The following is an 11801-nucleotide window of genomic DNA, read 5'->3' as shown; positions in this document are numbered from 1 at the left end:
AGAGAAGATTAAAAAATCAAATTGAAGAGGACAAGTAACTGTTTTAGAGATTTGTCTTGGACAAAAATGAAGAAACCGTTACTATGAAAATCAAAGTCCCTATTTTTTTTTTTCTTTTGGAGTGGAATAAATGTAGGAAAGAGATAATCTTCCAGCATTTCTGAAGTTAAAGAAAAAGAGCTCCTAACAAGTAGGTCTCAGGCAATTGCTTCTGAACAGTGCAAACACAGCAGAGACAAAGCCAGGTAGGTAGAAGGCATGGCTGTCCAAGCTGTTTGCAGTTCCCTGGACCACACTTCTGGTGATGACTTTGCAGTTCCCTCCTCTGCAGCAGTTTGACTCAGAATGCTTTTTCATTCAGTAATTTTTATCTAGGTTCTATCTATCAATAATTACCATATTGGAAATTAAAATTAAAATGTTTTAAAATGTTGATTCATTTTAAAATAAAATAAACCCATTACTTTTCTTTGAGATTTGAGAGAGCGAGAAAGAGAGAGAGAGCGTGCACAAGCGGGAAGGGCAGATGAAGAGAAAGAGGATACCAAACAGACTCCATGCTGAGGGTCGAGCCCAATGTGAGGCTCGATACCACAATCTGGGCTAAAACCAAGAGTCAGATGCCTAACCAACTGCACCATGCAAGTGTCCCAACAAACCCATTACTTATTAACATGAAAACTATTCTGAAAAACTATTTTCCAAAACTAAAAAATTTAGTGATTTAGCAGGCTGATTTTCTGATCATTATTCCATTCATTGTTCAATCATGAGTGATCAGTCTCCCTGCCCACCCCCATGCATTTTAGAGACCTAATATTTCTCATCAAACACACTACCTCCTGCACTCTAAACTGCAGCACTCTGCCTCCTTGCTTAGTCTCGTGGTGTCTTGCGATGGCATTTCTCCATCTCAGTGTCCTGTTAACATGTTTATTAATCTTTTTATCATCTGGCTTATGGGAAGATAGCTGGAATCTCATTTCTGTTTCTGCCATCCATATATTACAATACAGTTTTGGTTGCAGGATATGAAGAAAATTTAGCTTCATGTAGATATATAGTTGGAAAAGGAAGAACCTCATGGGACACCATGAAAGGGAAACCAAGGGGTCCTCAAACAAGATTTTGAGAACAGCTATTCTAGAGGCAAAAGACATTTGTCAGTCCACTTGGTTAGGGAGTTGGCCCTCAAAATGTGGGTGGAGGATAGTTCAGTTCTGAGCATAGGCCTCACCTGTTTTCAACTGTTCTCTTGCCCTGGGTAGTCAGAAAGGCATGTGAAGCAGAGCCCTGCCTAACCCATTGTCTAGAGCCATTCAGCCAAGACTAGCCAATCCAGATACGTGAGAGAAACAAATGTTGCATCTTGTATGCCACCAAATTTAGGGATAGTTTGTTATGCAGCAAAAGCTGACTGACAACAAAAAGGTTGGTGATTTAAAAAATACCTCACAGATTATGGAGATTTTGAGCCAAGGTAAAAATAAAAGACTAATCTGGGCATGCACAAATTTGGTCATGGATAAATTCCCAGAAACTTTCTCTCTTTGGATTTTCCAGTGCAAAACATTGTGTCCCTGAATAAAGAAACAGTCTTTCAACATAAAATATCTCCTTTTGCCTTCATCTAGTTTACCTCAAGTTTGAGCACACCAGGCCTGTTAGCCAACTTTCCTACCCTATTCTCAGTCCTTCCCTTTGCAGAGAACCTGCCATACACACAACTCTAGAACACACAGCTCTCAAATCCTACCCCATGGCCAAATGGACCAGAAACACACACCTAACCTCAGGCCAATGGGATGGGAACCAGGACAGGCGGGGTTGGAGGACAGGGGAACTGATCCTGAAGGCTCCTGGTCCCCAGCTCCCACCACCAGCCACTCCCCTTGAAACTACCCATTCTTTTACCCATTCCTCCTTTGTCACTGGAGTGAGTTTGGTTTTTATAATCAAAAAAGTCTAAACTAGATTTGAATGGCTTTAACTAATGCTCTATCAAAGACTATTTTTTGGTTGTAGCACATCCACCAGTGCTAGTCTAACCAGATAAGAAAGTTCAGTTTACATTTTTATGACAGATGTTTTATTCATAGGGAATTAAAATTTAGGTATATACAGGACACAAACATTATATATAGTATACTTTCTATGATAGATACTGCTCACAGAAAGGCCTCAATTCAAGTTACATACTGCATATGCTAAAATGTGCACCTGGGGAGAAGAGGGAGACCAATGGCCTTTTTGTTTTGGTTTTGGTTTAAATAACCTCTAGATGCATTTAAGTAATACTAATCATTTAATGTTCAAAAAACTTTTAATAAACAAATTCAGGGTAATATTAATTGAAATATTTATAATACGATTTAATCATTACACAGTATTTCCAATGTACAATCAAGACAATGCACAACACTTGAAAAGAAGAAAAAAGAAAAAAAAAAACAATCTATTGCACCCACAAGTAAAAAGGCTTTTTATTCATTTTGGGGATGCTGCAATTCAGTATTTATATAAACATTTACACATTGTAGTAAACACAGAAGTCCTACATGTAATGCAGCATTATGGGTAAGACCCTCTTAAGTCTCAAAAATAAATGTTAGTGTCCACATAGTGCCCCACATGCAAGGCTGATTTTCTGATCATTATTCCATTCATTGTTCAATCATGAGTGATCAGTCTCCCTGCCCACCCCCATGCATTTTAGAGACCTAATATTTCTCATCAAACACACTACCTCCTGCACTCTAAACTGCAGCACTCTGCCTCCTTGCTTAGTCTCGTGGTGTCTTGCGATGGCATTTCTCCATCTCAGTGTCCTGTTAAATAATCCTGCGTAGAGTCTGAAGCAAATGAATCCACATCCTCATTCTCTGAGTCGTCACTGCTGTCATCGGCAGCTGGCTCTCCTGTAAGGGCTATGCGAGCATAATCATCTGTGTCTATCGATTTGCAAAAGTGGATGGCATATTTCAGTTTCTCCTCCAGCACCTGCTTACAGGAATATCTAGGCAACTTCAGCAAAAAGAAGCAAGTGTAGGACTCAGGAAGGAAGTGGTCAGGAGGGTTGTATTTATCCAATACCTATTGATGAAAAAATGTTAAGTAATCAGAGACTACGTACAAGGACAGGTGGAACTGTTAATCTATTTTACTATGTTCATTAGACTCTTGACTCTCACAAAAATCATAATATTTTTGGCTAAGAATAACCAAGTACAGAAAACAAATACTCTAGCCCATTTTAGAAATCAAAAGGAGCAACTCTATAATTCCTAGGACTTACAGTCAAAAATAGCAACTGGCTACTGTGGCAATTACTTTTGACAAATCAGTGCTATGAACAGGGTCTGGCACAAGGCAAGCAGAGGACGTGGGCTCAGCACACACCTACCTGGGGAATTCTCCTTAAACCCATTAGCCCCTTTCAACTACTATAGATAAACACTATGAAGCCAGCAAGAACTGTGGACCCAGGAATTATGTACTTTGGGAGAGAAAAACTACATGTTGCTCTCAAAGATCTCTCTGACAAATGACTACTATTTCACCCCCAGGCAAAGACTGGAGTCAGGCTGTGCTCAGGAAGGAGCCCATCCCCAAATCCTTTCAAACATGCAGGGAGAATGGACCCTCCACCCCAATCTGCCCCTCCAAGGAAGTCCACCATCCCCTCAGTATTGCTACCTGGAAAGTCATACCTGTTGCCTCAGGGTAGAGGAGGGAGAGGGGGGTTAATTAACTTCACCCATGACTCAGCAGATAAACAAAGCCTGTTTCTGACCATTGAACCACAGAGTTATAAATCAAAGAAGACTCTTGTTCTCAATCTGATGGGTGCTCTTATTTTTCCCAGTAAGCAACATTACTTAATTTACCTAATTCAACAAGAGAATCAAATACATCCTTTAAATGACATGTGTGCTCAAAATCTCAAATATGCTGACATAATAGCAATACCTTCTGGTGGTGGCCATATAAATTTTCCAGAAGTAGAAAGTGAGACCTAAGACGTATAGTCATAAAATTTTGAGTGATCAAATCAAAGAAGTTGGGAGTGCTTTTTATTACTGTTTCCAGGAAGAAGGAAAAACCACAAACATGAGAGTCCCATTTTCTAATCTGCTGTAGGATCATGTGCAAGGAGCATGCCCCCAGAGCTGACACCATAAGATATGCAGGAACCGCACCTGGATGACGAAGTCTCTGCCCCGGAAGTCGGCGATGGTCCTGGGCAGTCTTGTCCGGCCCCACACAAAGCGAAGGAAGAGGGAACGCTCTGTGTTAGAGAAGGACTCCATCACCTCCCAGAACCACTGGATCAGGGATGCAGAAGGCTCGATTCCTTTGTATGTTGCCACTGACTTTAAGAGATGCAGAGGGATATCTGGGCTGCCACATACCTGCAGAGGGACATACCATCAGGGCTGGCTGACACTTCTGACTTTTCACTTCAGTATAGAGTCAATCACTCTTTCTACCAAGGCTTGTTTCAGGCAGGACGTGTGTGAGAGCCAGAGTGGACAGTTGGGGGGACGGGTCCCATGTGTTCAGGTGGATGTGCACTTGACCCTGTGCTCCACCCTGGTGTGGGACAGGGGGCTGCAAGGGGAGGAAGGACACAGGCAGGGAACACCCACTTTTCAAACATGTTTTCACTTCATCCACCAGGCATGAGCATAATTCAGATGTAAATTAAGTGCAAGATTTAACCAAGAAGTTAACTAGTGGCACTGATTTGGTGGCTCGATATGCAAAAGGCAGTTCTAGGGCAGCAGCACTCAGGGGCGTACCATTGTCTCCAATTCATATCCAGTGAACAGAGAAAGAAGGGGGACAGGAACGACTCGGGCCATTCCCTCCCGAACGGCAGCCACCTGCTCATCAAATTCATGGAGTCTGAAAGAAAAAACTCACTTTGCATTTCTGTCTTTGGTAACGTAGATCTTGTCCTGCTCATACCAAGCCTTACCACACAGATGACCAAGGCATGTACCTTATAAAAATGGCATCACAGAGCTTCTCACATACTGAGTTCACCTACACTGGCACATAGAAGATAATCTTAAAAACTACCTACAGCTTCCAAGACACAATTCCTAATATTTATTGCACACCCAGGAAGGAGCCAGAATTAGATGCGCATAATCAGAGAACCAGGCTCCACAGCACCCACAGTAAGAACCCTCTGGAAGCAAATGCTGTGTTCAGGGCCTTCATGACTGGTGAGTTAGGGCATAAGGCAGAAATGAACACAAAGGGACAGCACAGCACACTTGCCGGGACCACCCACAACCAGAACTCAGCAAGCAAAGCCCACCCAATGTGCAATCTCACCAAGTACCTGGCCAGGTGTTTCTGGAGAACAAGGTCCACTGTGTGGACTTGTAATGTCAGGTGGAAGCAGCAAGGAGCAGCAGAAGCGAGATGGATGGCGTTGCTGACCTGCCGCACAGCAACCATGCGGAATGCTGGTGTGAGGGCCAGGCAGGGGTGGGACCACCCCTGACACCCTGCTGCCCAGGAGAGTTCACAGACCACAGAGGGGCACCCACAGCTCCTGTGACTTCTGCCGGGACAGCTCCCCAAACAGGACAATTCTATCCACCTTGGTTTTCTAGTCAGAGCCAGGAATCTCAGGCAAGAATAATGAATACTCTGACTTGGAGTACAAAATAAGCTTTGATGACTACAGATCAGCAATCGTTGGAACCAAGTCCACTAGCATTTTACTGTATGGTATTTCTGAAAAATGCAGCCATCCAAGCAAACTATTTCCTATTTTTGCTATTTACTGAATCAAAACAATGGAAGGCAGATGACCCCACCTGTAGTTTATTGCCAGCCGGACATACTCTGCACGGTTGTCCAGGGTGATGTGTGTGTACTTGGAGCTCAGCTGGATGTCCTGGCCACTTGCACTTGGCACAGTGAAGGGCAGGCTCATGGCCTCAAACTCCTCTGAGGTGGCTTCATTGTCACGGATGTACATGAGCCCAGGTATAAAATCTTTATCAACCTTTTAAGGGAAAAAACAGAGCCCACATGTCAAGTCAGGGTCTTTACCACACTTCTGACTGCAGTTCACACCTGAGGTGTTCAGCCACGAGGGGGTCTCAGTCTGCACCAGGCATACCTCAAGGCTGCTGGTGCATTATACATGCCAGGAAATAAGAGATCGGCAGTGAGAAAGTACTTCACACAGGGAGCTGAGGAAAGAGATTGTAATTCCAGGAAGTCCTTAAAATTAACCACTAAGAGAGCAACAGCCACTGGTTGGAGATGGATCCTGCCCTACAGTCATGGTACCAAGGGAAGTATGGCCAGAGGGAAGATGCTGGCTGTGGTCGGCCAGTCATGTCTCCCCACCTGAAAGCCAAAGCCGCCACCCAGCCACTCTCAAGCTCTGCTCCTCCACAGGAAAATTGGTGAACTTCCTTACCTGACAAGATTTAAAGTTGCAAAGTATCACAAAACAGATGGGTCTATCAAGTTCTAGAAGCAAACTGGCCTAACATCCAGACCTTCTTTGCTACTAGAAGGTAGTCTGCAGCCAGGGGCGCCCCCTGCACTCTGTACCAGGCACACTAGGCGTCACATTTCCCCATCCCCGCCTTCCTGGTGGTTACCTCACTGAGGTCTGCAATGGTGAGGCTCATCCCAGCCAGCTGCTTCCAGACAGGCTCGGCCAGGTTGAGGCTCAGGGGACTCCCAGTCCGGATAGCGATGCCCAGTAACACACCTGCTCATTCAAGGCAGAAGTAACAGGAGATACTTGAAATCAATGATAAAACATACAGTTCAATCAACACCACAGAATAGCTCTACACTGGACCTCAGTGCCTTCTAAACCAATGTTACCCAAATTCATGGAGACAGGTCCATCCTTAAAACATCTGTCCTATTCTAAATTCAGTGTTTCCTTTTGTACCTATGGGCCTAGTTTCTAACTCTTCCCTTTCTACCAATAGGTATAAGCCACACAGAGGTCAGTTTCCATTCCTTTGATGGCAAAACAAAAAGATGGAGTTTCTCAAGGAAGGTGGGTGTAGTACCTGGAGAGGTACAGGCAGCAACAGGAGCACTCAGCACAGATACTTATTGGAATAGGAGGGAGGGACTGAACAACTACCAAAACCCCTCAGATCTGATCCCAAGTTTCAGATACATTTAAGCTATAGAAACATGGTATTTCAGATATTCTGTGTGTCAGACACTTTCTGGCCCTTAGCACCCAGCCACTCACTGATGGTTGGGCTCTGCATGTCCCTGCACCTGCACACTGAAAAAGCTAAACCAAACACTCAAAGTATTTGTCATTCCCAAGACAGAGTAGACATTAAGTAACTGGGGCCTCATGCCCGTGCAAGAAGGCCCACCCAGAAAGCGGAACATGTTGGTGTGCACAGGCGCCCTGGCGGCAGGGCTGAACAGGTAGCAGTCGCGGTTGGCCCCTGACTCGTCTCTCCCATTGGGCGTCACGATCAGAAGCGGGGTGAGTCCATTCTGCAGTTCTTCACAGATCTCGGCTATGGACTCACTGTAGCCTCCACCACAGTCATCCACAGATTCACCTTGAGGGAAAGGAGAGTCAGCAACTCATAGTCACGCCAGCCAAGCCCTGCAAGGTGCAGCTAGATGGACTTCTCAGCTCTCCTTGTAATGCCCACTGCACTAGTGTCTGTGCTCAGAACTGCCAACCCTCAGGACCATGGACCTGCCAGCACATGCAAGTTCTCACCCACAAACTTGACTTTCCAGACGCGGTGGGGGAGGAGGAGGCTGTCGGGACTAAACGAGCTCATCTTAGCACACATCTGCCCAAAGACAGACTTGGTCCCATCAGGGCCTGCTAGGCCACCTTTACTCCTTGAACGTTTGACCTAGAGATGAGAAAAGAAATAAGTATGAAGCAGCAACAGCAGCAGAAAGCACACAACTACTATCTTCCGCAGCCCTGGGACATCTGTGGCAACAATGAGCCCTACAGCCATTTGCTCCCTTATTATCCTTTATTCCTCTACCCTGGTCCCCAGGGTACAAGTCCAGCCAGCACTCTGCCGCTGGACCTAAAGAGCTGTCATGAGTGGAGCCCACAGACAGCAGCATTCAGATGCTGCTGCAATCACCCAACAAAACAAAGCAAAACCCACAGAAAACGTGTGCATAATCAGAGAACCAGGCTCCACAGCACCCACAGTAAGAACCCTCTGGAGGCAAATACTGTGTTCAGGGCCTTCATGACTGGTGAGTTAGGGCATAAGGCAGAAATGAACACAAAGGGACAGCACAGCACACTTGCCGGGACCACCCACAACCAGAACTCAGCAAGCAAAGCCCACCCAATGTGCAATCTCACCAAGTACCTGGCCAGGTGTTTTGAGGCTGAAGAGCTTCTAGACTAAGCCTCATTTCTCTCTGACGGCTCCTCTTCCTCCCTCCTGCACACAAACCCTCTGAGCACCTCAAAGACTGGTCTCACACTCCTTTCCCCTCACTGGACACCACAGGTTTACTTGCTCAGGCCTCACACACAGGATGCCCGCTGGACGGCTGTGCCAATGGAAGCTCTGCTCTAATCATGGGAGACATGGCCCCTGCTCCCCCGAGTGCATGCAGCATGTTGCCACAGCACATCACCCCTCAGGACTGGTGGTATCTGAGTAAACAGTCCCTCAAGAAATCACAGACCTCGGTTGGCCATTCACACAGGGTGGTGGCAGCCCATGTGGTCAGGAACTACAGTATGATTCATCCTCACACTTCATAATTTTAACCAGGGGCAACCACTTTACCACAATGCCTCAGCCTCCATGAATAAGATGCCAGGAACTCCAAAAGCAGCCCTCCTTGGCAGACTATCAGGACTCTGAGCTTCAAATAAAATGGCTGAGACCAAACCTGGAGGCACCACCAGAGTGGAACCTTCCTCCCTTCCCTTTACTCATCTGAATGTATCCTACTCCAACCCTTGGGGTCACTGCATCTCCCCCAAGTACAATCACTTTTTCTACCTGTATTTCTAACCCTAAGCTAAGATTTTCAAACAGATCAGACCAAGAGCCCTCAAGGCCCTCACCTGGTGTGGACTCAGTAACCCTGCAGTTTTGTAGGCTACATAGTGCTTCAGAATCACCTGAGAAGCTCAGTCTAAAATAATGGCAAAATGAAAAGTTAAGGAAAAAAATGTTCATGAAAATGCACTTTTCTGTTGCCTCCTCCAACTAAACTCTCACAATCCTTAACTTCTTAGTAAGTTCTAGGGTGAGTTTAAATAGCTAATTCTCACACACAAATAATCATAAACAAGACTTACAAATAATGACAATAATGATAATAGCTTCCTATGGAACGAAATGTTCTTTGTGCCACACATTTGACTGTATGTTCACAAATGTGATTTCATTTAAATCTCACAGCAGTTCTTCAAGGTACCCAACATCCCTGGAGGAAACTGAGCTACAGAAAGAAGAGGGATGTGTCCACCCATGAGAAACAAGATGCAGACCGAGCTTCCCACTCTGATGAATGTCACATCACCTCCATTTACAATACCGATTAACAGAGACTGATGCTCTTGGCTCCTCTGAAGGAAATGGTTATGAGAACACAGCTATGACTCTGCAAGGACAGGCACCTATGTACCTGTGGCTACTTCTGGACAGTAGGAATGTAAGTCATTTTAATTACCTTTAATCTGAATTTTCCAAATTTTCAGAAATGAGCATGCTCATTAATTCTGCAATAAATTTTAAATTAAAAATGTTTATGTACACTGACTTTCAGATTCTGTTATAAAACTAAATTATATTCAAACAAACAAAGAAAAACCCTCCAGGAACATGCCTATGTTTTGGTGTCTCTAGAACACTTTGCAGACAGTATGAGAATATCTACAATGGCACTCCCATGGGAGAAGGCTGATGCCAACAGCAACCTGTAGCCACAGGACAGCTGACACCACTTTTCTGGATCAACTGGTATGTTGAGCTCAACTCAAGATGAATGGAATACCTCCCACTCTCACTCCCTATTTGTACAATTCTATGTCCATCTTTGTGGAAGATCTTTCTAGCTTCAGGAGGGAAGTATGAAATCTGAACTGAAGAGGACCTAACTCTGGTACCAGAGGGCCACTAGGTATACTGGAGTATGAAATATGAAGTATGAAATATGAACTGAGTACGAATACTCATATGAGTATGAAATAGTATGAAGTATGAAATCTGAGCTGAAGAGGACCTAACTCTGGTACCAGAGGGCCACTAGGTATACTGGAGCAGCCATGGCATGCTGCACTGAACGTTGTTTATGTGCATTTTTAAAATGCTAATATGAATTTGTCCTTTATCCATTCTATTTTTCAAACATGTACTGAACATTTTCATAACATAAGGCACTGTGCTGGAACATAAAGACAAGAAGGAAAGAGGTATTCAAACATGATGAACCCAAAATCTGAGATAAGAGAAAGACAGAAAAGACATGCCTAACTTGGGTTCCAGGTCACCGTGGCTCAATGATGCCAAAAGCCTCAGATTTGAATACCCGTATTAGGCCGCTGGCCCTGACCAGGCACCTCTGTGTGTGGGTGGGGCAGGCATATGATCTAGGAATGCCCAACCATCTGTGTTAGTTGAGCTTTCCTCACTTACAAACTTCAGTGTTTAAGACCTAATAACGTAAAACAAACCAAAATGATCCTCCAAGGTGGGGAAATAAAACCTTTTTTTATGAACCTAATTAAACAGCCCATTTGTTTGTAGAGTGGGCTGACTGACCTCCAGCTTAGCATTAACAAGTCTGACGTCAGTGAAGGGACTACTTCCATCAGTGTGGTCACATGTATTCTCCAACAAATGACAAGAGTTTGTGTCTTAATTCAAAATGCCCCCAAGAACAACTCTGGAGAAACATCTAGTCATGCAACCAACATCAGGGTAAAAATCATGTGTTAATATAAAGGAACAAAGAATTTGTTCTTTGTAACTCTGTTTCTGTTCCAAGAAGTGGGACCATTTCATTTGCATGTTAAATGTCAAGTGCACACAATATCATAATCAGTGCTGGAGTTCTCTTGTTTTTAGTTAATTTTTTAAACTGTAAGTTTATCTACACTTGGCAGCAGGATTAATTCAGAGATGGCCTACTTTTCATTTCTCCAATTATTATAGAACAGTATTAGTGATTCTGGTCTACTAAGAATGCAAAGAAAGCTTTCAGAGCCAGAAAGGGTGTGAGGCTGGTAAGAACAGGAATTGTCCCCACATACAATTTGATGTATGAAGAGCCTCTGACTGGCCCTGCTTCTCAGAAACTAACACAAGGAGGGCAACTGAAGACACATTTGTAGTTGGGGCTGTGCTGAGAAGCCCTGCTATATCCCAGAAAAGTGGGCACAGCTTTCTAGCCCCCTGCAGAGAAATCTGACAGAGAAAACGAAGAGAACATGGGGTAGGTGGTCAGCAAAAATAATCCCACAGTCCCACTGTAGGGCAAGGAGAGGTGCTTACAATGTAGTAAGGGGAAAAAAACAGCAAGTTACAAAAGAGAGGCATCCAGTTTCAATTATGACAAACATACAAACACACCTCCAAATGTCAGTAGTAATCACTATGTGGTGGAAGTATGGTCCTTTTTACTTTTCCCTCTTTGCTTATCTGTATGCATTCTTCTGGATTATCTGAAACAAATCTTTCTTACTTCTGTTACAAAGAAAACAATTTACATTCCCAACTCGAAGCCTCGGCACCACAGGACATCACAGACAGGTGGCACCTTACTCTCTAAAG

The 11801-nt window shown here is 44.2% G+C and overlaps 1 protein-coding gene across 8 annotated transcripts in view; it reads right to left on the bottom strand.

Moving 5' to 3' along the window:
• Positions 1 to 735: 735 nt before the first annotated feature.
• The window catches only part of HERC2 (HECT and RLD domain containing E3 ubiquitin protein ligase 2), a 260003-nt gene continuing 248937 nt past the window's right edge, over positions 736 to 11801 (bottom strand). For 6 of the 8 annotated variants that reach the window (XM_035023920.1, XM_035023927.1, XM_035023923.1 and 3 more), the window contains 7 exons: positions 7751 to 7892; positions 7389 to 7583; positions 6639 to 6751; positions 5838 to 6028; positions 4803 to 4908; positions 4200 to 4412; positions 2067 to 3093 (listed from right to left, as the gene is read on the bottom strand). In XM_035023920.1, the coding sequence (XP_034879811.1) occupies positions 2821 to 3093; positions 4200 to 4412; positions 4803 to 4908; positions 5838 to 6028; positions 6639 to 6751; positions 7389 to 7583; positions 7751 to 7892 (1233 nt within the window). In that variant the 3' untranslated portion in view covers positions 2067 to 2820. Of the gene's footprint in view, positions 913 to 2066; positions 3094 to 4199; positions 4413 to 4802; positions 4909 to 5837; positions 6029 to 6638; positions 6752 to 7388; positions 7584 to 7750; positions 7893 to 11600; positions 11693 to 11801 lie in introns of those variants that run through there. The other 2 variants (XM_035023922.1, XR_004682606.1) reach the window with 2 other exon arrangements.

The sequence above is a fragment of the Mirounga leonina genome, unplaced genomic scaffold (assembly GCF_011800145.1).
Source record: "Mirounga leonina isolate KUSES-001 unplaced genomic scaffold, KU_Mleo_1.0 Mir_178, whole genome shotgun sequence".
In the NCBI taxonomy this organism is placed as follows: Eukaryota; Metazoa; Chordata; class Mammalia; order Carnivora; family Phocidae; genus Mirounga; species Mirounga leonina.
This window is presented reverse-complemented; position numbering and strand designations above follow the sequence as displayed.